At 34.3% G+C, this 27,500-nt stretch overlaps 2 protein-coding genes across 7 annotated transcripts in view; one reads left to right on the top strand and one right to left on the bottom strand.

Annotated features, from left to right (window-relative positions):
- LOC144970981 (uncharacterized) overlaps positions 1-6,718 on the top strand; it is a 10,121-nt gene extending 3,403 nt beyond the window's left edge. For 5 of the 6 annotated variants that reach the window (XM_078911220.1, XM_078911222.1, XM_078911221.1 and 2 more), the window contains exons 2-3: positions 3,288-3,360; positions 5,987-6,718. In XM_078911220.1, coding sequence (XP_078767346.1) covers positions 3,300-3,360; positions 5,987-6,615 — 690 coding nt within the window. In that variant the 5' untranslated portion in view covers positions 3,288-3,299 and the 3' untranslated portion in view covers positions 6,616-6,718. Of the gene's footprint in view, positions 1-838; positions 867-3,287; positions 3,361-5,986 lie in introns of all 6 variants that reach the window. The other variant, XM_078911219.1, reaches the window with a different exon arrangement.
- A 3,117-nt stretch (positions 6,719-9,835) lies between these two features.
- On the bottom strand, positions 9,836-27,398 carry LOC144970979 (lipoma-preferred partner homolog). The gene is made up of 12 exons (XM_078911216.1): positions 27,310-27,398; positions 25,033-25,146; positions 24,516-24,773; positions 23,820-23,957; positions 22,880-22,965; positions 21,193-21,331; positions 20,319-20,420; positions 19,972-20,039; positions 19,024-19,071; positions 17,097-17,227; positions 16,471-16,591; positions 9,836-14,603 (listed from the first exon to the last, which is right to left on the bottom strand). Exons 2-12 carry the CDS (start codon positions 25,142-25,144, stop codon positions 14,472-14,474), a joined length of 1,335 nt encoding a protein of 444 aa, XP_078767342.1. The 5' UTR covers positions 25,145-25,146; positions 27,310-27,398; the 3' UTR covers positions 9,836-14,471.
- Between the last annotated feature and the right edge of the window lie 102 nt (positions 27,399-27,500).

Genomic DNA, 27,500 nt, shown 5'->3' with positions numbered 1-27,500 from the left:
ACAAAAAGTAATTGCTTTTTTTTTTTTTACAAAACCCGCCGAAACCCAGACCCAGGTTCACTCCCCACTGGTGTACATTTCCATGGATCTCAGGTTCACTCCCCACTGTTGCCTACTACCCATAACTTTGTCGGATATTGCCAGGTTTCGTTGGGTTTCGTTAAAAAAGTAATTGCTTTTATATGAAATTAGCTGAAGGCCGCCGAAAACCATAGTCTCAGGTTCACTCCCCACTGGTGTACACTTCACTGTCTCAGGTTCAGTCTCCACGCTTTGCCTACTTTCCATAACTTTGCCGCATATTGTCGGGTTTCGTAAAAACGTAACCCCCCCCCCCCCTCCCCCATTTTGTTATTGCTGTTTTACAAAACCCATAGTCCCAGGTTCACTCCCCACTGGTGTACACTTCCCTGAATCTCAGGTTCATCCCCTCCTCTCGCCCCCCCCCCCCTTACACACACACACACGCTGCTGCATACCTCCCATAACTTTGCCGGATATTGCTAGGTGTCGTCGGGTTTCGTAAAAAAGTAATTGCTTTTTATTACGAAGCCCGACGAAACCCAGTCCCGGGTTCACTCCCCACAGGTGTACACTTCTCTGAGTCCCAGATTTACTCCCACAGCTGCCCTCTTCCCATAACTTTGTCAGGTTTCAGAAAAAAAAAACACCGTATTATAGTGCAAAACCACTATTCAGTGTCAGATACTGAATAGTACAAAACCACTATTCAGTATCAGATACTGAATAGTGGAAAACCGCTATTCAGTATCTGATACTGAATAGTGCAAAACCACTATTCAGTATCAGATACTGAATAGTGCTAGCCTTAAATTAAATACTAAACCTTAAAGTCAGGAACTAGGGTAGTTATCTCTGTACTGCTTTATTTTTGGAATACCGTAATGCTCTCTCTCTCTCTCTCTCTCTCTCTCTCTCTCTCTCTCTCTCTCTCTCTCTCTCTCTCTCTCTCTCTCTCTCTCTCTCTCTCTCTCTCTCTCTCTCCCCACATTTTCCTATGATTATGACTGGAACTAATGTTAGTTTCATTTTATTATTTTATATAAATACAACCAATACAAAAGGCAGGATTTGAAAAAAAAACAAGCATGTTACTGTGATGAAAAATGAACCATAAATTAGCATTGGAAAGTCGTGATCGAAATCGCGTGTCGTTAATAAAAACGGGTTTTAAAAAAAGCCAATATGGTGTTCTTATTAAAATTTGTATATCAAAATGTCATCTTATTGAGGACAATGCGTTTATATTAATAAACAGGAAGGAAAAAATGGAAAATAACAGTATTAACACATTACATTATATGAAGCAAATTGTTTCATTAAAATCATTTAGAGGGATCCCCATTTAGATACAAAGACACATAATTTGCTATATCTTTCATCCATAATAACTCAATGAAACAATTGCAGATAATTCCCCTCTCTGTTTTAATACAATAGTAAAGAAGACTTTGAGCCAAAAAATTGAATGACAAGATATAAACATTTTACAAAATGAGTTTTTTTTTCTCGGTTGGTTTTAATTCCTGGCAGTTTAATTGTATAATATGACAAAATCAAAAAGTTCATATAAATTGAAAAGGATCCAAACAAAGCAGTTTGTATATCTATTTTAATTGGAATGAAAATTCTGGCTTTGAAAAATTTTGCTAAACCACTTTGGGTTTATTATTATTACTATTACATAATTTGGACTGACAATTCATATACAGTTCACTCCGCTTAATCGCACATGGGTTAATAGGATTCAATAGTCGTACCGTCACTTCCTTCCTAATGACGTATGGTAACTTAGTAACACTGGCTCTAAACTATCGGAACAATGGCGGACGCCGTATGAAATATTTCTCCGGCGAGCTTAAAAGCGTATCCAGAGGAAAAAAAAACCCATCAATTTGATCATGTTTTGACTTTTACACATTCTGATCACAAGGCATATGAAAAGGGAATGAAAAGTTCTCGCCAGCATGAAGAATAAAAAGTAAAGATTTTCTTTGTTTAGAACCAAGATGGCCGCCGTTGCCGGGCGCGTGACATCAGACTACTGAATCCAATTGCACAATCCGATACGCTAACATGCCCTAAAAACAGAATTTTTGCTATATAATCACTCCACTTAATCGCACACCTTTTCCGCTTAATCACTACACCTTGATTCCATCTTGACTGGGAGAAAATTAATTTTTAAAAACACAAAAAAGTAATGATTCGATCAATTTATTACAATGGACAATAATATATGCATCAGCGGTGAACAAATTACGCCACTTTATCTGAGAAGAATGCTTGACAGATGATCCACCAACATTGGGGAGATTGGAGACAAGGGTTTATAAACAGTTTGCACAGAATAAAAGCAATCAACGCTTCATGATTACTATTCTTACAAACAATAATGTCACATTTTGTTGTCAATAAAACATGAAAAAGAAAAAGAAAATAAGAGGAAAAAAAAAAACAACAACCAACAACAACAACAAAAAACACCAAAAAACAAATCAAACAAAAAAAATTTCTAATGAGGCCATATCTTGAACATGACAGTCCTAAGTCCATAGTATGTTCAGAGAGGAATGCCCTACATAAAAGACGCATGCAAGCTGGTGCTTGGACTTGGATGTTGTTTTTTAGCTTCTCCACTTAATCGCACACTCTGCTTAATCGACACACTCACCCAAACTCCCGAGGGTGTTCGATTAAGCGGAGTCAACTGTAACATTATCCCTGTGAATAAAAATCAAATATCGCTTAAGTGCTTGAAAAAGCTTTTCATTTGGAAATTTCTTTAAGCTTCATAGTTAATAGTTAAAAAATGAGGTGTATTACTTTTAGGATTGTGCATGTTTGTTGATGAAATTTAGCTCATGCATATTAAAGATAGCTATTGCTCATTTCTGTGATATAAGTTTGTCCAATTTTGTCTCTAAAACCCCAAATGAATTTACTCAAAACAAGTGTAAAGTTACTTTCGCATAATGTGTGTATAACTATAAGTGAATATTTAAATTCTGATGATCATCTCATTTTATCAACATATCATGATGGTTATTATTTATGGTTATCTTCTTACCGACTTTCTGTAAACAATTTTGTAATGCATAGGTACTACTTCATTTCAAAATGTTTGAGTCTCCGTTTTTCTTTACACAAGCTTAACACAATAGTGTTTTCTTGTTTACCTGAAGACCTGATAATGAAAATGAAAACCAAAGTTTTATCTTTTAATTATTTTCACAAAGTTTTTTTATGTTTTCTTTTTATTACAGGTGTGATAAATCATGGCAATGAGAAGACACATTTCTGGTGTATTCAAACTTCCCAACATATTCAGCAACATAGGTATGATTATACAGTGCAACCTCTGGATAGCAACATTGCCTGGGACTGGAAAATTATGTCATTACCCAGGGGGTGTCGTGATTCTGGGGTTATCACGATGGCAGAAAAAAGGGGGCACATAAGGGTATAACAGTTACACTTTCACTCTCCAATGTGTATTGTCATTATTTTGATTGCAAACAGTGCTCGAACACTATTTAACAAAATTAGAAATAAATCAAGAAAATTAAGTGCCAATATGATAATATCACACAAGAACACAGATGCTCACATCTACTTTTAATACGTATTAATTCAAGTCCATGAGATGCTGCTGATAAAAAAAAAATTTAAAACAAAAAAAAAACATTCCCTTTATTCATCCCATGGGAGAAATTTGTCTCTCAGGTCCTTTCCAAGGGAATGATCCAAGGGAAGACTGGAATAACCCAGGCATCAGTCGCAGTGCAGCACTGCAAATTGAGCTCAATGCCACATAGCGCAGCGGTGGATAATCGAACTCTGTACCTTTTGGGTACGAGGCAAAGCCCATACCACTGACCCCTACTATGCATTTTGAATATCGAAATTCTTATTTAAGTCCTCCAATGTTTACAAGTACTTAAAATTAATAGATCTACATCTTATGAAATTAAAAAAAAAAAAAAAAGATCAGCTAGGTATAAACCACAATAATATCAAATTTGGACTGATGTTTAGGTAAACAATTTTATTTTTTAAATGAAAAAATTAAAGTGAAAGAGGCTGTCGTTGTTTTCCCGGCTATTCCTTCATGTGTTATAAGACCATAAATATCCATGAATGCCCCCATTGGACACAGCATTGCCTGATATTAGTTAACCTCAACTGACCTCAGACAGGTAGTTAACTGGGAAGGTTAATGGACCTTTGAGAGTTCCATCCACTGATAAACTTCTTTTGCTATAGTTCCATATGAACTGATGCTGATTCCATGCAGTGTAGTAAACATGTGTTCTGATTGATCGGTTACAAAGCGATCTCATTGGGAGGAGAATAAAGCGTTTTTTATTGGTTAAGATTACGAGATGCGATGGTCGGGTATCAATCATCAGTTTCAACTGCTGTTTGTTGCTAACTATAATGATGTCACTAAACATGGGTTTTTCTAAGATATATGTCACTATTTGGGGTTTTTTTATTACTAATATATAGGGAAAAAAATCGAGACCAGAGGTCAATGTGGCATTATTCAGAGGCTGCACTGTATTTTGAAATTTGATTATTTAATCTTGATGATGATCTTAATCAAGTATAAATTCATAAATCTTTTATTTTAGATTTTATTTTTTCCCATGTGCTTTGAGCACTATTTTAAAGCTCTGTATTAAAGGAATGAATGGTGATAAGGTGTGCATTATTTTAGCTATGATTTTGTGTAATCGTTGACCTTTTAAAAAGTAAAAAAGATGTTAATGTTATGTATACAGTAGAACTCGGAAATAGCGAGTTCGACGGGTCCACTCCTGATTACTCGCTATTTCCGAGTTCTCGCTATTCCCGAGTTGCCAGGAAAGGTCACTCGGCCGTACAAAAATATGGAAAGACAGTGTGTGTGTGTGTGTGTGTGTGTTTGTTTGTGCGTGTGTGCCGCGCGTGCGTGCAAATGACTGTGTGTGGATAAAGTGGGGTGAGGGCGGGGTTGAACGGCCTTCGTTATCTACGTAATGATGGCCACAGGTTGAAGTTGATCCACCCCTTCCATTTCCATCAAGATTTCGTGTATGTGTGTGTGCGAGTGTTTGTATGCACTAGGCATGTTTGATGAGGTAAGCAAGCGCATCACTCAATCACTGACCCACTGAAATGATGGTTCCACGCTCCCCTCTCTCGCTGATCGTGTCGTTCGTTAACGAGTGCGACTCGCTGACCGATGCTGCGAAGTGAGGCATGTTGACATGTTGGCTGCCAGTGCTTACCTCGCACACAAACACACACACCCAACCCCCACCCAAATTTGTTTCGCCTACTATGTACTCTCGACTAGGCAACTATGTAATATTACTCGTAACGAAAAATAAGAAAAGAAAAGAAGCTAGGCTAAAAATATTTAAATCGCCCTTGTCTGTTGTTTTGTTTTACTTCGTTCGAAGTCCTAGGCTGGGGCAGGAAATGCTCGTTATTTCCGAGTTGACCTCGTTTTCATACTCGCTACTTGCATGCTAATTTTATTGACTCAAATAAGAGAAAAAAACGGGGATTTAGATTTTACTCGCTATTTCCGAGTACGTTACTTTCATGTTCTACTGTATTGAAATGTAATTTCAATTTTTTGCTAGAACTGTTACATGGTGCAATCATAAAATTGAGGAATTGAAGATTAAAAGTAAAAAGCAAATATGTCTTAAGTGCTTGAAAAAGCTTTTCATTTGAAAATTTCTTTAAGCTTCTTAGTTTAAAAATGATTAGTTATAATTTGATTGTTTCCTTACCATCAAACCTAATTAGTTAATCATACCATGCTTGTTTGTTGAAATAAGCTGAAATGATAACATTTTTTGTTACCATCAATTCAACATGATAAAATAGATAATGTATCAATAATCTTTTTGGCCAATTTTTCACAGCACAATCATTTTTAGTCCTCATTCTTCTTTTTCATTACCAGCCTGTGGGAGAGGAACTGTTCCAGGTGTTGCAATCATTCCAAAGAAAACCTGTCAACATGATGAAGCAGAGCAAGTTTCCAATTTGCTAAACAAATGTGAAATTCAATCAATGCGAATTATTCATGGGCCCTTTTCCTTGAACACTGATTTATTACAAACAGCTGAAAGCAAAAGTGTAAGTGAAGAATACCAGTGTCCCTCACATTTATCTCAAAGACTTTCTCAGCTAGTTATAGTGGATAAGCAAATCAACAAATCTGATTATCACCTGCCTTTGGGTAATTCTGTTATCACCTCCCTTATTGATCCTCAACGTCATAATGAAATGCCTGAAATTAAGGACCCAGCTTCACAGTCCACCCAAGTGAAAGAAGCCAAAGAAATCATGAAAATACGGCATAAAAAGATGAAAAAGCACAAGTTAAAGAAACTGCGCAAAAGGATGTACTTTTTATGGAGGAAGCAGAAAATGACGCGAAGAGCGAAAAGAGATGCTATTTATTGGAAGGAGATTGAGGATATAAAGAAAGAAGGAAATGATTTCGATGCTGAGACTTTTGTAAAGGGTCAGTTGGAGAAAGCAAGAAGAGGTGGTTATTATATAAATGTATTTGACTCAAGAGCATGATATAGTTTTTTTTTTTTTTAATAATTCATTAGTGATATTAAGCGAGATAATAAAGAATTATGACTTGACTTTGATAAAAACAAAATAAAATGGTAAATGTAAATGCTTCGCCTTATATGTGTTGAAGAATAAAATTATCTATAAGAGGGAGAAAAAAGTTGCAGTAAAAGCTTATGGATTATGCAGCTCAAGCTTAGCTGAAATGTGCTTAAGAGACAAATCGTTATACTTAAGAAGTTTAACTCAATGTGCATTGAGTCTTTTAGTTTTTAAAGTGATTTGTGGCATCTTGTGGGTTTTGTGGGGCAGCATGGCTCAGCTGTACAGTCTTTGCTTCGTACCCGAAAGGTACAGAGTCCGATCACCCACCACTGCTTTGTGTGGCCATAAGCAAGTCACCTCTCCCTAGCCCAATTTGAAGTGCTGCTCTGCGGCTGAGGCCTGGGTTATTCCAGTCTTCCCTTGGAATAGACCCTAAAGACAAATTTCCCCTAGGGGATGAATAAAGAGAATTTTATTTTTGTTGTTTTCATCGTTAACAAAAATAAACCTTCTTCTTTCATTATGCCCTTTATATATTGACTACGAGTCTGCCTGTGCAGCCTTGCTACAAAAATATTTTTATCAATAAAAAGTTGTTGATAGTACCGTTTCTGGTCCAGTAGTTTGACACTCAGATTGTGGCCCTTGTTCAAGTCCCACTTTGTTGCACAAAGTTAAGTCCTCGGAAAAGGCTCTTTACTAACATTTTCTCACCATACCTGGCCGCAAAAAATTGCAAATATCACTGATTTGCATTGAGGCCGCAAAATCTGCAATTTTTTTGCAAATTTTCGAGATTTTGCAAAGAAAAAGAAAAAAAAAATTATTTCTTTTAATTTGATAGCTCGTATAGAATGTGAAAGATAATTAATCAAGAGTTGTTTTTTTTATTATCCCATTTTCTTCCTTTTTACTGGCTCTGATATGACCTTACAATTGTTGCAAGTGCCGTGAAACCCATAAAAAAAAACAAAAAAACAAATACCTTTCTCTTTCATGATCAAATTATGGGTTTTTTGGAAAATTAATCACAAATTTTTGGCAAATTTTGCTGTTTTTAGCTTGCAAAATTTGGGATTTTTATATTTTTTTTCAAAAAACCGCTATGTCAGAATAGTCAATTAGAGGTATTGTTTGCAGCTTTAATTTGACAGTTTTTATTCAGACTTGACCCCAGGGTTGTTTTCTTTGTGGGCAAACCTTGTCAGAATCAAATGTTTTCTTTTGATAACTCCATCTTATTTCCTCAGACATCACAAAATCACTTCTTTGCGATGTCATGGCCATAAATGAAAAGTGTCACTGAAGTGAAAATGAGTTCGAGAAGATATGTTGAGGATTACTTTCACATATATACATTGTCCGAACTTGATAGCTAAACTGCTACTGGTCAACTATCCGATTGCCCCTTGTATCAACAAAGTGAAAACAGACATTACATAGATTTACAATCCGGGCTATCTGTTTTTATGGGTTTTACGGCTTGCAACGCATTAAGGTCATATCAGCGCCAGTAAAAAGGAAAAAATGGGATAGTAAAAAGTTCTAGAATTACAATTAAAGCACAAAAGAAAAGGTGAGACAAAGGGGAATTGGTACAAATAGGGAACAGATGTAGATTCCAAGAGCACACTGCCAAAGTACTTAGTTTGAGATCACCTAAAAGTCTCATCCAGACACAAGCACAGGTCTTGACTAAGAGGGATAAACTCAAATGTTTACAAATCATATATAATATGTAAACAAAACAATACAGTGCATGACAGAGAGATGATTTACAAGACTAAAAATGTCATCTCCCAAAACTCTAACTATACATTTTACTGTTTCCCTCCCAGCTAGGGCCTAGACAAAACCAATTTATCTCATTCCAAGACAAAGACAGAAAGCATATTGGAAAACAGAAAAAGGGGATAGAAGACACAGTAAGTTCCTCCCTGCCCACTATAGGAGGTCAGGAACCCCACCCAGTTACCCAGTCTTATAAGACCATTGGGCTGTCCATGTATCTTGTCTTATAAGACCATTGGGCTATTCATGTATCTTGTCTTATAAGACCATTGGGCTATTCATGTATATAGTCGTATAAGACCATTGGGCCACATAACACAGTGGATATTCAAACTAGGTATCTTTCGGGTATGAAGTAAAGACCACACCGCTGAGCCACACTGCCCCTTCCCATCAAATGTTATGGCATTGTACGGTTTCCTTGAATGTCTTTGCATGTCCCGAGGAGTTCGAGGAAACCTTGCTGGAGTGTAGTATAAGTAGTCTTTCAGAGCTGAGGGCCCATTGAGCTAGTGTTTAACAGCGCTTCCGACATTATTATGTCATTTCAACGCCAGTAAAAAGGAATAAAATGATAAAGTAAAATAATTCTATTTACAATAAATAGAAAATACCCAAGATAAAGTAAGACAGAGGGGACTGGTTCAAATAGGGAAAAGATGTAGATTCCTGGAGTGAACTATTTACAATGTACACTTATCCAGAAACAAGCACAGGATCCCACAAAAAGGAACATACTCAAATGTTTACACAACATATATTTAAACCAAAAATAAAAATACTTAATAAGAGAGAAAAAAAATGTGTCATCTCAAAACTAATACTATTTACTAAACATCTGGACTGGCAGTATCCCTCTGAGCCAAGGAGTCAGGCCTTGGCCAGAACAAAACAAAGTAATCCCATTCCAAGACCAGAAGGACATAACCAAGAGAAGGAGATCAGATATAGGAAGAAAGAAGACAGAAAAACTGACCTCCCCACACATAAAATAGGTCAAAAGACTCTACCCAAGAGCCAGAGTTTATCCTGGTTTCTATATTGCTAAATGGACAATAGCAATCCATGTTATCCTAAGGATAGGATGCAAGCCTATCTCTGAGTATTTTCCACCAGATCTAACAGATCCAGCAACTTGATCACTGCTGGGTGGATATGGGAGCGAGGGGGGAGAAAAAAAACCCCCTGGACTTCGAGAATCAATCCCTTTCCCAGAAGCGAGTGACTTATCAACTGAGATTCTGAGATATTGGGATTCCCAAATACATCCAGTTACTCTGGGCAAAACAGTCAACCCAGCCATGACAAAGGCAGAGAATCCCATGGAAAAGATCAACAGATATAGTGGGACAAGGTGAGAACCAAAGAAAAAAACTCACATCAAATAAACACTTTAGTCATGGATATGTTTATTGACAATAATATCACTTACGCTTAGATTATAAATAGTATTTTATAAATTTATTCCCTTTACAGAAAAGATATATAACTTTTAGGCATACTAAAACTAATAAAGCTTGATCGATACTTTCTAAAGATTTAATAAAAAATTGCCAAAATGTGTAAGAAGTATGTAAACTTAAAAGTATATTGTTCGAAACACAGCATGTCAACAATTATTAAAGAACAATTTTAAATTATTATTTTTTTATTATTATTACTTTAACAATAACATAACAAATTTTGATTTTATACATATCATATCATATTAGAACAATAATGCTTGAAAAACCCTTTTCCTCTAAAAGTAATAGATTTCTGCTTTGTCAATCCCTAACCAGAGAGGTACGATTTCTACTGTAGATTTAAAAATGAGGACGCACACGTTCCTAATAAAAGCAAAACGACAAAGGGTGAAAGGTATGTTTTCATAGATTAAAACTTTCCCCTGTGTAGTAATTGAATATAAACATAAAGGATCGACATTGAACGTAAAAAAGAAATCATAATGCTATACTATTATGCTTTAGGGACAGAAACAACTCAACGATGTAGATGAAAATAGTAATACTGTAATGATAATAACAATAACTAATCACTTGACATCTATAATAATAATGATGGTAATAATAATAAATATAATAGTAATAACAATTTGTGGTCATAATAATAGTAGTAGTAGAAGTAGTGGTGGTGGTAAGTAGTAGTAATACACAAGTCTTGGGACCTCAAACTCAACAGTGGCCGCAACACTATTGGGTCAGTCACTAAGGAAAGTAAAATAAAGGGCAAAGGGGCCACATATATATTATAGGGGAAGGAATATAAGTGGAACACAGCAGGAATCTAATTCGATAACAAAGTTATTTTGATGAAAAAAAATGAAAAGAATAATGTTAAATGTATAAGTATAAGCACCAAATTAAAGCATGATGTTACTTTCCTTCATTGAGATTGTCAAGCATGAAATTTTGTAAAAAGCCTCATAAATATGCCACTTTTTCCAAAAAAGGATACCATAGGATTTTCAAAACAAATTCATACACAGAGAGATGGTTTACCAGTAAATAATTTCTCTGACAAGCCCTTGAAGATCGAAACTTTCCACAAGTACAAGACGAGAAAAAAAGCTCAGATGAAGAGGAAAATATATAAAATGGGCTTGAGGAGGTAAATCCCAATATCAATGGCCACCAACTTCGCACTTTGGGTCTTTTGATTAAACTGATTCTGCTGATATAGTGTAGGTATTATTTTTTTTTCTTTCGATTAAAAATGTTGTGTCAAATTTGATACTATACGCATACATTGTGTATCATGACAACAACAACAAACAAAAAAAAAGAAACTGCAAATGACCATGTCATTAAAAAAAAACAACTAATAAAAGATAAAACCTTTTGAAAAAAAAAAGTCACACGAGGTTCCTACCTGTCAGTGTCAGTAACTTGCTCGTTTTCCTGAATCAAACAAATGACACCTGCAACACTTTTACGTAATTTCCGGGTTTGAAAAATGGAGGGTGACAAGGCGGTCAAAATGTTTGAAATAATTATTTACCTGTGTCCACAAGTGCCAAAGATTAAAAATAAACTAAAATTAGTTCATACTTAACGGACATAGATCCAAGACCATTCAGTCCTTGTTTTATTTGAGATTACTTAAATCTCACCTAGACACAGGCATGGACTCCCTCATGGGCTATAAAATAAGCAATATCATTTTAAAAAACTAACAATACAATGGCAATCTATAATGAAGAGATTACATACAAAGAAATAATATACCATATCCCACAAAAATAAAGATAAATCCATCTGACTGATTCCTTCTCAGATAAAGCCTCCCAAACGGTATCACTTGGCTTGGACTACATCAGAGCAAAGACACAAAGTCACATGAAAGGTCAAGGGTTTGAAAGGATAGCAAGGCTGTGGACTGTTGAAGATCGCACCAGCCTACGGGGGGGGGAGGGGGAATACTACATTCCCTGACCATAAAGGGAATATCACCCACAACTACTCCCATCTTGTCAAAACGTGTCACATTATAAGTAACTAAACAATACATAGAATAAATTCCAACAAGCAAATAGTTTTATTCCAAGATATCGGTAAAAAACTATATATTTGGATAAAGATGGGGAAAAGGAAAAACAAGAGTTGACCTCGCGGTCATCCAGTGGTCGATATTGTTCACTACTAGCTAATATGTACACAGCAAACCAATACTATACATAAGATCTGATTATCTTGTTACAAATCTAAAAATATAGCAATTTACAACAAAATAAAAAAGCATTTCACTGGGAAGAGTTTAAAATCAAAATAAGTACATAATAAAAATTATAGCTTTAAAAGTATGTAATATCAATGAAATATAAACTACAGTTGTAACTATAATATCAGTGAAGAAATGACACATAATTAATGCCTTAACAATGTTATTTATACAGCAGAATTCATTTTTTTTAATGCAGCCACATAACGATTTTTAAACAAATTTAAACAACAAAACAAAAATGAAAAAGATATGACTAAATTCCCATTTATGGCACTGGATGTATGAATTTATTATATAATCATGGAGAAATTCTATACGAGAAGTAGAAACAAAATGAAATACATTCTTTGCAATCCTTGACATCACAGATTCGAAATGTAAAGTAAGGAGGAAAATTATTTTCAGGGAAAATAAATGCATAACCATGTCGGTGGGACCATGTGGTATTAGATAAAATCAAAGTAAAAGGAGTCGTATGTAATAATATCAAATGTGTTTGGCTGGAGAAAATATGAAAAATATTGAAATAAATTCTGAAAGATAAAGATAACCATAACTCAAAATTGTAAAAGAATAAAGATCAAATGTATTTGGCTAATGAAATAGTAATTTTTTGGCATATTTTACCTCAGTTTCTCGCAAAAATCTTTGATAAAATTCTGGCAATCAGAAAATAGTGATGAAATTGTTACATGAAATTAAAAAGCAAATTCATAGGATTTAAACAATTTTTTAGAATCTTTACTTTTGGATTGTGTCATCAGAGCCTAAAGATTGGTTTCAAAATTAACGTTTCTCGGTTGTCAGACATGAACAACCATAAAGCAATGAATTTCTCAAAGTGTCTTAACCAAGAAACCATGATATGGCCAGAGTTTGCTGTCAATGTCATCCATCAAGTCACTGACCATGCTCAAAGTTGCTCGAATTTGTAAAAAGAATAGATAACCAGTATCAAACCTAAAAATTAATTGGAATAAGCTGGAAGGTGCAAGAAGCAATTGAAAATGTTGAATATTTTATACACCCTGCTCAGTTTGAAAGTGATCTGGGGTAGCAAGATCAGAGCAGGAAGATGGTGATATAAATAAATAGATATAAATCTGATTATATAAAAATAGAATTTTAAATTTCAAAATCAAAAGCAAGAGTCATTTATCGATTTTGTTGCAATAAAAGTATAAGTAGTTGAATGGGAAATCAGAGGAAACAATTTTCCTGAGATATCAAAATCTCAACAGGACAGCATAAAGGACAAGTGGGCTACCTACTCCATCATTTTCCAAAACTCCTACGCTCACTTTAAAAATTAAAAAAAAAAAAAGAATTCCAAGCCACGTTTTGTTTAGCACACAATGCGAGTGTTTCATCTTAAGCCTTTTGATCTTCAAAAATTGAATGACGAGTGCTCAACTAACTTTGTCAAAACCTTTTCATATTGTGGGACAACTCATTTGTCCTTAAAACTGACCCAGTCTCCTGAACAAACATCTTTTAAAAGTGATGGTCTAACAATTCATTTAAAACATCTTCATTACAATGATACTAGAAGCGAACACTAACATCAGATAAAATGTATAATCAATTTTCCTCACTTGAAGGCTTTCCTTTTTCTTTGCTATTTTTTAATCAAATTTTGTCAAAATCTGACTTGGTTGAATCAGCCTCTAGTTACAAATGCTATTTAAGATTTGGTAAAGAATAAAATTGACATAAGATAATAATTTGATCGATGGAAGCATTCAATTAATAATATAGTTGCATTGGGCCAAAGCAAAAGTAGTCTGATCAAAATAAGTGAAAGCTGACTCAAAAATTAAAAGTTAGTTTTTATGGAGCTTTCTTCTCCTTAAGTCCCAACTGGACAGGCAGGGAAATGGGGCAAGTAAGGACTAAGATAATTAAAAAGTTTAAGAAAAAGTATTTTCTATTTTTCAGTAGCATGGAACTGTGTCAATAAAGGAAAAAGAAATTTGATTTTGACAAAAATCATTTATGACTATCATTTGTCTTTGGTGAATGAAAAATTATAAACATATAAACCTGACTTAGTGCATAAAAATTATTCCAACAACCTTTAAAATAAAATTGACAAAATTGTTAAAATTGGTCAAAAACATTATCCATTGTTTGAAACCCTAAAACCAAAAATTAAAATATCAAAAATTTTGAATGAACCCAAATACCAGAAGGTTAGAAAATAAAATAAATATATTGAGGTAATGATCTATCTTCAATAAATGTCAAAACAGATCTTAAACATTAAAATGAGGAATAGTGACTGTGAACATGATATCTGCTTAAAGTTCAGTGCTCATGCGGGTTGTCAATGCTTGTATTCTTTTAGCATTACAATTCTTGCACAAAATATGGTCGTCCAAAGGATAGCAGCCTTTTCCCTCTGCCTCTGAGCTCAATTGGCAATGGCAGTCCTGTAATAAAAAAAAAAAAATAGCGATAGTTGAAGCAAATCAAAAATAAAACAAACATGAATGTAAAGAAAGAATAGAAAACATTAAGAAGTACAATCAAAGCCAATATTTGAGAATGTCGCTTTTTTGGAATAGTCGCTCAATTGGAATGATCTGTTTGTTTGTTTGTTTGTTTGTTTGTTGTTGCTTTAGGTCTCTTCCAACACAATTGAGGTTATATGAGAGACCGCTGAAACAAAAAAACAAGCAATCTAACAAAAATAGTACAAATGTAAATCAAAATCATAACCTAAAGATATCATAAGCTAAATTATAAATAACCAAGAACAAACAGGCAGAAGATTTACAGAAAAAAAAATATCCCCTGTCAAAAATACAATCACAAACCAAAGAAGCAGGATAGGCTAGTAAAGAGAAGAAGAAACGACATCACTATCGGATCGTACACCCATGCGAACATCATAGGTATATGATTCAAGGGTGATGCTCCCATCCAACCACCCGCGGAATGATCTGTCTGTGACATAATTTTTTCTATATATAATTTGTAATATTTAATCCGAATGCATGCAGGTGAGTTGGAATGATTTCAGGGCCTCAGCAAACATTTTAAGAATATTATTCTTTCCAGTAATCAAAAACGTGAAAACTAATAGTGAAAGGAACAAGAATAGAGTTATCATGTGTCTTCAAATGAGCAAAAATTCAGTTTATTAACAATGGCTTTGAGACTATCACCTCCCATTCCCTTTAATAGGTTAATACGCTAACTTTAGCCATTTGCTAGTCTTGGTGAGCAACAAATGATTCATGAGAGCGCAAGTAATGATACAATGGTTGATTGGCTTTTGACGAGGGGTGCCATGTTGATGAAGACTGTATTTGTATGATGTGCTGTGGATTATTGTGGAACAGATTCATGTGTCATTGATTCATTTATCCTCTGTTCGAGATATGGATCTATTGACAATTCCATACAAATATGAAGTCATAAACTAGGAGCCGCATATTCTCTTTTATGTACAATCATGACTACACAAATATAATGTTAAATTTAATGAAGAATTGAAAACAAAATTTCACACAAATAAATAAAAGTATGCTCTGTGTCACTATATATAAATATATAGCCACTGAAAACGATATATGTGTTGTTTGATGGATTGTTCCAATGGAGGTCACAAGCAGAATTGGTTAATTGGAACATCGCTTAATTGAAACATTTTCTGCATAAAGGTGCTGTTCCGATTAAGCAACTGGTACTGTAATAATAAGTTTCAGATTCACTCAAAGAGATCCCCACCCCCCTCCTTCCGCTTAACACTGTAATAAAAGTCTGATTTCGTGTAAGAATATTGGATGAGAATCACAAACTAAATAATTAAACAGACACATTTTAAAGCATATTCAAATATTAACACACTCTAAATTGACTCCCCAACCCCAGGAGTTTTACTGATGCTAAAATATTGAATTTATATTTTAAAATATGAAACTCGAGTTAGTTTATGAGTAGAACAGTTTCATTAGCATATATACCTATAATTTCATATTTCTGGTTATTTTAAGTTAAATTCACTCTGACCTAATTCCAGTCCGATGTTTTGGGTCACATTTCAAAATCATTTATCTTAACTAGATATTTTTTCTCTGCATTTAACTATGAAAATGATCCCTTTGCAGTCCAACAAGTATATTAAGAAAACTGCTTTCAAATGATTTTAAAGTAGCAAACTGAAAGAAGCTTCATTTAAATGGGCAAGACACTCAAATGATACCCAATACAGGGTTATCTTAATAAACAATTGCAACAAGATTTTTTAAGCACATGTGTTTTCCTTAATTAAAATGGACCAGGTTAGCTCACCTCACATCTGTAGCAGTCAACGTGGAAAGACCTGTCCATGGCCACAATCCTGACTGTCTCTTCTTGACCTGGGCTGGGCATTATAGGACGCTGGCACATGCAGCAACGTGGAGCAAATTTCCTTAAAAAATAAATAAACAAAATAATTGATTAATTAGAAGGAAAAAAATTAATAAATAAATAATAATAATAATAATAATATAATAATAATAATAATAATAAAAGAAGAAGAAGAAGAAGAAGAAGAAGAAGAAGAAGAAGAAGAAGAAGAAGAAGAAGAAGAAGAAGAAGAAGAAGAAGAAGAAGAAGAAGAAGAAGAAGAAGAAGAAAAAGAAGAAAAAAAAAATATTAATAATAAAAATAAAAACAATCATAATCATAATTTACAATGTTTCATTTCATTTTTTTTTTTACATTCACGGTGTGTTTAAGATCATAATAATAATGCAGTTATATACATAAGTTCTATGAAGAAACAAATGCTAAAACTTTCCACTGCCTCTTGAATTGTCAACACTTTTATATCCTAAGATATCTTATATTTTACTATTCATTTATGAGAGAAACAAGAACATAGATAAAAATAATAAAAAATGTCCAGAGTTTAGACAACATGTTTAACTTACTTGTGAAAGTCCTCAATGCAGTGAATTTGATTAGTTGCGTCAACAGTGAAAGGAATGCCATCCAAAGATTTGCCACAGACCACACAAGTAAAGCAATCTGGGTGATAGGGTTTACCCGTAGCTCTCAACAACTGGAAAGATTAAATATTATAATTTTAGTTACTCCAAAGTATTGCATTTTCAAAAAAAAATGTGCCTTGCAAAACAATTCAGTCAACTCTTCATTACTTTACCTCTCTTTAAATTTTAGCAATCAGCGTGTGAATAGAAAGGGCTACAATTATATCTATTTACAGATATAAATCACTCAAAATTTTGACAGTTATCAACAGCAAGGTATGTAAAAAACAAGGCCTGTTTATAAAGAGTGAATATGGCAAAATTAAAAACAAATTATTTAGTTTAGATTTTTTAAGCACTATTATCTCGCACCTTGTCCATTATGTGAAACTATGAATCATCAAAACATTCTCATTTACTTTTAAGTTTCACTGTGTTTGTGAACCAAAACAAAATGATCAAAATATGAAGATGAAACGCTGGAATAAACTTAAATATCAAAATCGGACATGGAATGACAGAACAGCAATTTCCTTTTGGACATCACGTTTTCAGAGTAATTTGTCAATAATTACCCCTCATGTTATGATTCTTCTGCTTTATTGATTATAACGATTACTCTCATTTATTAACACACGATACACATTTTTCAGATCTTTGTTTTTCACCAGGGCCTGCTTCCTAATTTGTTACTTTGATATTTATCAACTCGTTGACTGACACCTTTGACATTGACTATTTTGAAACATTAACTTTATCTGTAGAAGCTATAGCTCTGAAAAAAAAAAATAACAAAATGCTTTAAGAAAGTTCTTGACTGAAATTTTAGGCTTTAACAATTTAACAAATAAAAATCCTTTTTTTAAAGAAAAAATCAGCATCAAGATTTGAAGTCACAATCACTTTGTCAAATGGTCATAATATTTGATTAAATCATAACAAGTCTTTGATATATCAGATTCTTCTCTTCTTCTTCTTCGTTCCCGTCACGTCACATGGTCAGTCCGGTCTGGTGAATGAAGCCCACAGTGGTCCTGAGGTCGTCCTCACTGCCGTACAGCTTCTTTGAGTATGGGGTTGGGTCAGGCCAGAAGTTCCTTCTCAACTGGTTGTACTTTGGACATTCCATTAGGACATGATGTCCATTTTCATTTTCAAGTCCGCAGTCACATTGTCCAGAGGCACCTGCTCTGGTCATCCTCCACATATGTTCCTTTAACTGGTTGTGTCCAGTTCTCAGTCTGAAGATGATGACCTGTTCCTTTCTGTCGAGCACCTTGATTGGGTCATTCATGTTGTATTCTGGGTGCTTCTCTCTCCATCTCTGAGACTGGATAAATTTGGCCATTTTGTTAATTTCTCCTGTTGAGTACATTGGGGAGGGTTGCTGCATGCGACTGCCTGCCTTTGCCAGTTGGTCAGCGATCTGATTTCCAAGTATCCCACAGTGTCCTGGAATCCACTGCAGTACAATGTTGGTAAACTATCAGATTCAAAATTCATCATGGAGTAATGACTGATAGTTGAAACTATTGAGTCTTTTCAGATAGCACATCCCATTTCTCCTGTTTACTTTCATTTCTGATTTTTTTAAAAAAAGGCTACAACTCGAAAATAAATTTATTTGTTTACCAAATAAAGTAAGAACAGAAATATTTCTTAACCTGTTTCATATTTTTCAACATTTTTTCCCATTCACTTATTTCAAGATGAATCTTAATATGGTAATAAAGTAATGAAGCTGTACACTTAGTATTACACTTACACTATTACAAGTAAAAATCATTGTAAAAATATGACAGGCACAAAAAAGGCATTAGTCTAAAGGACATTAATAGGTTTTTAGAAAAAAATGAAAATAACAAACCCTGTCCGTGATTGGCTTGGAACAAATTGAACACCTCTCAAGAGTATTCTGAAATTAAGAGAAAACGAGGTTGTCAGAACAATAACATCATAAGCCTAATTGTCTAGAAAAGTCAGATAGTGAGAAAATTTCAACACAATATTTTTCATACCCCTAGAAAAAAATGGAATAAGTATATATATATATATAAATATATATATAAAATATATATATATATATATATATGTGGTCTAGTGGTATGACACCTGCTTTCGGATAGGAAGGTCCTGGGTTCGAGACTCGCTCAGTGCATATTCTCTCACCATACTCAGGTGTAAAATGAGTACCTGCCCGTTAACAACATTGTCTTTGTCCGAAAAATTGTAATATCGCCGGACAGACGTCATGTCTCGTCCTACATGTTATATGTTGCTGTTGACCAGGGACCCCTTGTAAAGCGCTTTGAGCACACTTAGTGGATATTGCGCTATATAAAAGCTCAATTTAATTTATATATATATAACGAGTCGTCTCGGCAAAAAAATGTGAGTGAAAATTTACATTATATATATATATATATATATATATAAATTTGACTGTTCCCTCCCAGCCAGGGCCAGGACAAAACCAAGTAATCCCAATCCAAGACAAAGACAGTAAGCATATTGGAAAACAGATATAGAGGGATAGAAGACACAGTAAATGCCCACTATGGGAGATTATTATTATTATTACTATTATCATCATCATCATCATCATCATCATATTATCATTGTTAAAATTATTGCTATAAGTAATAATGTAGTGATGTTCGGTGATGAGAAAATCATTGGCAAATATAATAATCTCAGCCAGATCGACTTTGAAATATATTTACTCTCAAATAATTATGAAGTTTGTGTTCAACAGCAAACTTTGACCCATGGACTATGGATACATTATGAGAAATTTATAAAAGGAAATAGTTACCACATAGCAGGTTTCACAGTAGGGTTTGCTTTCCATGGCAAAGAAAGATTTTCCATGCAGGGCAGTGTCTAAAATAAATTACAACAAAAAGTTGAATTCGTAAACTTATGATATATAACTATAAAATCATCTTTCACTGTATATAGATTCTGCCAGTTTAAATGATATGTAAAATGCAATTTGAATTTAATTACTACCTCCATTTTATATCATTCGTAACAAATCAACTCCATAGTTTATGAAACTTTTTATTATCACTCATCACTTCAGGTTTTATTATAAGCGTACAAAGTACTCTGCTTTACTTCTACCATTTATTAAGTAGAGAAAATGTAAAATGTTCTCACTGCAGCCAACACATGTGAAACAACTACTGTGATAGACATTGTCCAGAGCTGTGCATGCATTGTTTTCCCCTGACACTGTGCCACCACATCGACCACACAATCCTGCAGAAAAAAATAAAATAAAAATTAAAATAAAATAATTAATAAAATACTGATAATCAATAATCAAATTTTTATAAGTATGACATATTTTCAAAATAGTGCAAATATATTTTCTCAAACATTTAAAGTTAACTCTTCTCACTGTACTGAGTGGAATCTCGTTAATCTATTTGCAACCATTGTCAAAGTAAAACTAACAAACTATCCCCCCCCCCCCCCCCCTCCCCAAACCAAAAAAAAGAGAGAGAGAGAGAGAGAGAGAGAGGAGAGAGAGAGAGAGAGAGAGAGAGAGGAGAGAGAGAGAGAGAAAGAGAGAGAGAGAGAGAGAGAGAGAGAGAGAGAGAGAGAGAGAGAAAGAGAGAGAGAGTGAGAGATAGAGAGAGATGAGAGAGAGAGAGAAGAGAGAGAGAGAGAGAGAGAAGAGAGAGAGAGAGAGGAGAGAGAGAGAGAGAGAGAGAGAGAGAGAGAGAGAGAGAGAGAGAGAAGAAGAGAGAGAGAGAAGAAAGAGAGAAGAGAGAGAGAGAGAGAGAGAGAGAGAGAGAGTGAGACAAATTATTTAAAATCACTTTAATTTTACTGATTTTGAAAACTAGGATTTAATATCAATAAGAAAATAGAAAGGAAAGTAATAAACAAGTTTAGAAATGACCAATTTCGTGAGTGACGAATTTAACAATGCTCATGTTGAGAGTTCCATTCTTGGTATTTTTTTAAAAATCCCAAGCCAGAAGCAAAACTGAAAAAAATAAATCTCCACAAGGAACCAGCATACCCCAGTAATCTGATGATTCTCCTGTGCTTGTTGATGTCATATTCTTCAAAAGCAAATCGGTCAAAGCATCAACTTCAGCTTCTTTTTCTTGTTTGTTTTGTGCAGTTGGTGGAGATGTGGGGCCAGACTTTTGATAATCCTGTAATTAGAATTTTTGTATACAGGTAAAGTAAATAATATTATCGCTGAAAAGGAAATTAACTTTCAACATAATGCTCTGGTCATTTCACAATGAGTGCACTTTTACTTTTCTGGTGAGCAATAAGAATTAAAATGGTTAAGTATCACATAAATCAATACAACCCCTAGGACATTGGAAATTCGAAAATATTAACTGTATCATCGTATCTTTTGACTTTAGAGGACCCTTTATACTCATATTTTGAGAAAAAGTCTTCAATAGCAATGTAAATAGTAGCTGTTTATTTTTATTTTTTGTTGTTGCCATCAATAAAATAAGTGAGTTCATTTATTGAAGTGAAATCCCCAAGATACTTACCATTACCACCTTTTGTTAACAGAATACTTTAAAATTTCAAAATCACTAGCCAACACAAAATTCATCAGTAATAAATGGTAAAATATTATACTAAACCAAACAAAAAATGCTACATACAACCTTTTATATGTAAAATAAACTTTGTAGTTGACACCATCATTACGAGTTATGCTATCATGTGCATGGAACTCAGCGGTAGCCTTTATAAATTTCCAGAAATTTGTTTTTCTCCTTAAAACTGCAATATCTTTAGAAAAAAAATTGTTTTCTCAACACTGCGACCAAATTGATGTGAAACCAAAATCTGTAATATCAAATTTTATAACAATTACAGATGATCCTTAAAAGTAGGCTGGTGTGTAACAAGGATCAATTAAGCAATACAAAGAGGCAGTAAGAAATAACTCCAGCATTTATATAGCGCAACATTTACTAAACATGCTCAAAGCGCTTTACAAGGTTCCCTAGCCAACAGCAACACTTAACATGTAGGACGAGATATGATACCTGTAAGGCGATATTACAATTTTTTCAGACAGAGATCCAGGTACTCATTTAACACCTGAGTATGGTTAGAAAATGCAAGAAAAGAGCATTTTCCCAGGATTAAAGAATGTGAGGCTCAGAGCAGGATGGACCTTCTGGTCCGAATTCAAGTGTCATGCCACAAGACTGCATAGCTGCATGTTGTAAGATGTAAAATACAGTAAATAATTTACCCAAACCCACCTTTCCTCAAAATTGAACAAAATATTCCTACAACAGCGATGCATTATCTCAAAATTGAACATAATCTTACAATCCTACAACAGTGGTGCATTATGATCTCCCTTTAGACTTGCAACAGTCTATAAACGAACAAATCTGTATAATTGTTTTTTTATAATCCTACTACAACCAAAAATAAATACTTTAACCTTCGTTAATAATACAAAATGACATTCTCTAATTCTTCAGCATAGATCTACTCTAGTTCCAGTTGGTCTCAAATTTATTTATTAGTAATAACTCTTTCAACAATTTTCCACTAAATAGCTTGATCGATGGATTAGATAAATTTTAAATACAAATAAAGAAAAAAATAAATGAATAAACAAAGAAAGAAATTCATTGATAGATCTGACTCCATAAGCCAAGGCTGCTCTCAGAGCTCTCATGATGAATAAAATCTCGTGTAAGTTTACTCACCAAGCCACCGGGTGGGACCATTGGTCCTGGAACAGGTCTTTCTTGAGCTGGGGGACGTGACTGGACATTTTGTCCACCTCTGGGGCCTGACGAGGCAACAATTCAAAATAATTTAAATTGATTCATTCAATTACTCAATTTTTATTCTCCACTTGCATATCATATTGTGTTAAAACAGCAATAGAAGATATTCAAGCATGGTTATTTATGGGTTTGATAATTATCAATCTTCTGGTAGCTAAAGGGATAAAAATAAAAGTAAAAGATGATAATAGGGTTGATTCAAGAAGGAATGGACCCAAGGACAAGTAATCAAAAGGATTTCTGTCTCTGTATCTTAGCGGGATAGAAAATTATAGTCCTAACCAAAGAATTTCTAAAGGTTGATGATTAACATGTAACGGGTAAAAATAATTTCCACAATGGAAAAATAATTTCAAAAAACAAAAGGAAAGAAAGAAAAATAAGAAAAATCCTACAAAGTAATTGGGTTGGAGTTTATATTCTTTTTGAAGCAAGAAATTGATTGCCACAACTGCATGCACCCTTTGAATAGGATGCTCATCTATTGCATAACAATTACATGTTACCCAACTAAGCCATCATCAAATAAAGCAGCAAAGTTGTTAAATAAATGAAAAAGTAGAGAGCGGTAGGGGCTGCCTGAATCCTGGGATCGTGAAAATACTAACAAAAGGGTGAAAATGGAGAGGGGTGGGAACAATAAATGTATTGTTTCCACCCGAAGCCTCTCCTTTTCACTCTTTCTTTAGTAAATAAATGAAACAATTAAATCAATAAAATGGGTATAAAGGAAGAGATCAAAGAAATTAAGGGTAAAGGAGAGAAAAAGGAATAGCCAGAATAGGCTTTCTAAAACATTTGATTTCTATCGATTGCAAATGTGGCTTTTTTCTACTAACAAGAACAAAGAACTCACCTATGGGTTCATAAGTGTGTATGTCAGATCTTTGATAACCACTTTCCTTACTGGTGGGTGTTGGAGGGGCAATGTTGATTTGAATGTTAGCATAATTTGATTCCGGCTTTTGACTGTGCTCTTCTTGGAACTGATGACCTGATGAAGGTAAATTAAACAAAATATAAGGATGCAACGCAAGTCCCAATTTATCTTTAACTTTAACAATATATATTCACCCATATTTCAAAAATGCATCTCATAATAAAAATTATAATAATAAAACCAACTATAAAAGAAAAATAGAGATGATAATTATAGCATACTTCTATCACTGGGAGAGATCCTCATAGATTCATTTCACAAACTATATATTTATTTAGTCAAAATGAAGGTAAATTAAACAAAATATAAGGATGCAACGCAAGTCCCAATTTATCTTTAACTTTAACAATATATATTCACCCATATTTCAAAAATGCATCTCATAATAAAAATTATAATAATAAAACCAACTATAAAAGAAAAATAGAGATGATAATTATAGCATACTTCTATCACTGGGAGAGATCCTCATAGATTCATTTCACAAACTATATATTTATTTAGTCAAAATTTGCAACAAATTAACCATCATGGCTTATACTAAGACTAGTTAAAGTATCTGCACTTATACATTGCGACAAGTAGATTTCCACATTCCAATTAATGACATACCAATTTTCCTGTCACCAGCATGTTGTGGTTGTCCTGGTCTGTATTCATCAGTTCTCATAAATCGGGCTTCACCAGTATAAACATTTCCATAGATGTGTGAATCCTCTTCCCCATATGCTTGTGGAGGAGCTGGAGGAGGTGGTGGAGGAAATTCCTCCTCTGGGCTATAATTGTACTGCACTGAGTCAGGGGGAGGGGGTGGGGGGTAGTTGTCTTCTTGATAATTGGCAACGCGAACAGTTCGATATGTTTGGCCACCTAGTGGAATATAAAAGAGGTCACAATACATTCCTTTGTATTTGTAAAAGCAGTGATAGTTGGGCATGTGTGTGTAGGGGGGGGGGGGGGGCTGGTGTTAAAGCCTACTTTCAGTATTCATTATAGACTTAAATCGCAATGACTGCTTTTTTAATAAAAAATTTGTCAAAACTACTGCGTAAAAGAAAACAATTATGAAAATAAGTAGAGATAAGTAAGAGACAGATATTATAAAATCAGTATCTTTGTGAGTGCTCACCTGGCTTATAAGGGGTGGGGACAGCTGAGAAAGGTTTTGGTGCAGTAGCAGGTCCAGGCTTTTTGTATCCCTCATTTTGGACATGTATTTGATGATGATAATCTTTCTCCATTGCTAAAGTAGAAAGACAATAAGTACATAAAAAATGATCCAATAAACTGAAGAGATCAAGATTCTTATTTTTCAATTCTGAGATAGTTTCTTGTGATTTTAGTTTCTTGTGGTTGTTTGTTGCTCTGTTACAAAATAATCATAATCTGCCCTTTATGGTTGCCACAGTCACTGTTCCAATGATTCTATATAATGCTGACTGTGTATGTTGACGGAAGAAGAAAGACCCCAAACCACTCTTTTCCTTTTTTTTCTTTTCTAAGCATTAGCATAGCGATCTCTCTGAACCCTACCTTCCCTACTCTCTTTTGACCCCCTCTTTATGCATCAAAGGAACCTCCTGAATACATCATCCCCCCTCCATAACACCCTTCTTTACTGTATTGATTTTGGTGTAAGAGAGGAAACTCTCCTGAATTTCTGATTTAGTAAGTGTATTGTTGTTATGATTTGGCCCATACTTTGTTAAGCGAATGGTTTCTTAAATAACTTGTTCGGCTATATAACATTACCATATATTTCAATTTGAGAGACTGATATAAAAGTCTGGGAGGGGGATGGGGGATTACTGTTCAGGCTGGATGATAGTGATATGCGAGGTGAGAAATGAGGATATAATATCTCTGCATTATTTTATCACTTCACATGAACCAACTCTCTCTCTTTCATTCATCGTTGTTATTAATATTAATAATATTCTCGTCTTCTCTTTTCTTCCCTTTTTCTCCTTTATCACTCATTTCCTCTTTTACTTTAGCCATGAATCGTGCCAGTTGGTAAATTGTAAACTATCTACTGCCACGGACTGACGTCAATAATAATAATATAAATACTCTCATTTTCTCTTCTCTCTCTCTCTCTCTCTCTCACACACACACACACACACACGCACACATTTTCTTTCTTTCTCAGATTTTCTTTCTCTCTTTCATTTTCTCTCACTCTCATTTTCTATTTTGGCACACCAGTTAGTAAATCGTCAATCTTAACTGCCATGGAGTATGAAGTGATATGTTAATATCAGTACGTACTCTCATTTTCTTTTTCTCTGTCTCTCAATTTCCCAGATTTTATCCTCTTTTTCCATCTCTTTCATTTACTCATTTTCTCATCTCTCTCTCTCCCTCTCTTCTCATATTTCCTCATTTAGTCACGGACCATGCTAGTTGGTAAATCGCCAACTAACTATACTATTAACTTGTTGCTACAAATTTTTTATGTGAATTGTTCCTTATTATGATGATGTGCAGTATATTTTCTTTTAAAACTTTTTACTAATCTATCGGGCATATTCATACTTGCCACTTCATTCTTCTGTTTGTTTTTTCACTGAATCTGAAAATTGAATCCAAAACAGTAAATTATTTTGGATTTGATTTTAGCTCGTCTTGAATTCATGAAAAGACTTAAGCCAACGAGTGTAGACTCAAACTTTTCCACAACGATTGACAACAAATGAATGATTGGAAGAAAGTGACGAGATTAGTAAGCACGAAAATCGAGCTCAACTGAAATAACCGCATGTACCTAAAAAAGTTCCAATTTGAATCCTTGGTAATTGATGAACCATCAACTACAAAGGACTCACTCCTTGGCAATTGACACTTCCATTTTTGTCCTTCTGGCTTATCTTCTGCTTTCCTATTACTAGCTATTAGGTACCATTATTCAATCGTTTCAATACCATGCATACATAACTGATTATATTACTGCCGTGCCGAACATGCCTTTAAATTTTAGACTTAGTTTCGTCCTAGTCCTAGACCCAAACCAAGACCTGAGCAAAACTGATGACTAGCCTGCTGACCAGACTGAATATCATCATTCACTCTCCTGATTCTCTGCAATGGAAAGAACATTTCCAATGGATACTAATACTAACAAACATAAAAACAAAAAGTCTGCTCTCTGTCTCCTGACCCGAGTCTAGACTAAACCAACACACAACCTAACTACAACACTACAACGCATTTACTACTGACTTCGCTGTATGTCATTGCGGATATGAAGTTAATGTCTAATGTTAGTGTGTTGTGGACGTGAACATGACAAAAGTGAACCCAAACTTGTGAAACAACTTAGGAGTACGAGTAAGAAAGAGAATGAATACATAAAGCTAAATAAACTTTTATTGAAATTCAAAATATCAAAATCAAACCAGTATACCTTTCAACCAGTGATAACGAATAATAAATAAACAGATAACATAGAAGATAAGCAACTTCGTAGGAAACCCAAAGCCTAAAATGGTAAAGAAAACACGGAAATAAAAATAAGAACTCTTTTATTGGAAAGGGTCAATATATATCAGAGGGGTCGGCATAGTTGTTTGTTTGTGGGGTCGGCTGTGCTTGGTA

This window comes from Berghia stephanieae, chromosome 4 (assembly GCF_034508935.2).
Source record: "Berghia stephanieae isolate SIO BIC M18660-M18661 chromosome 4, UCSD_Bste_1.3, whole genome shotgun sequence".
In the NCBI taxonomy this organism is placed as follows: Eukaryota; Metazoa; Mollusca; class Gastropoda; order Nudibranchia; family Aeolidiidae; genus Berghia; species Berghia stephanieae.
This window is presented reverse-complemented; position numbering and strand designations above follow the sequence as displayed.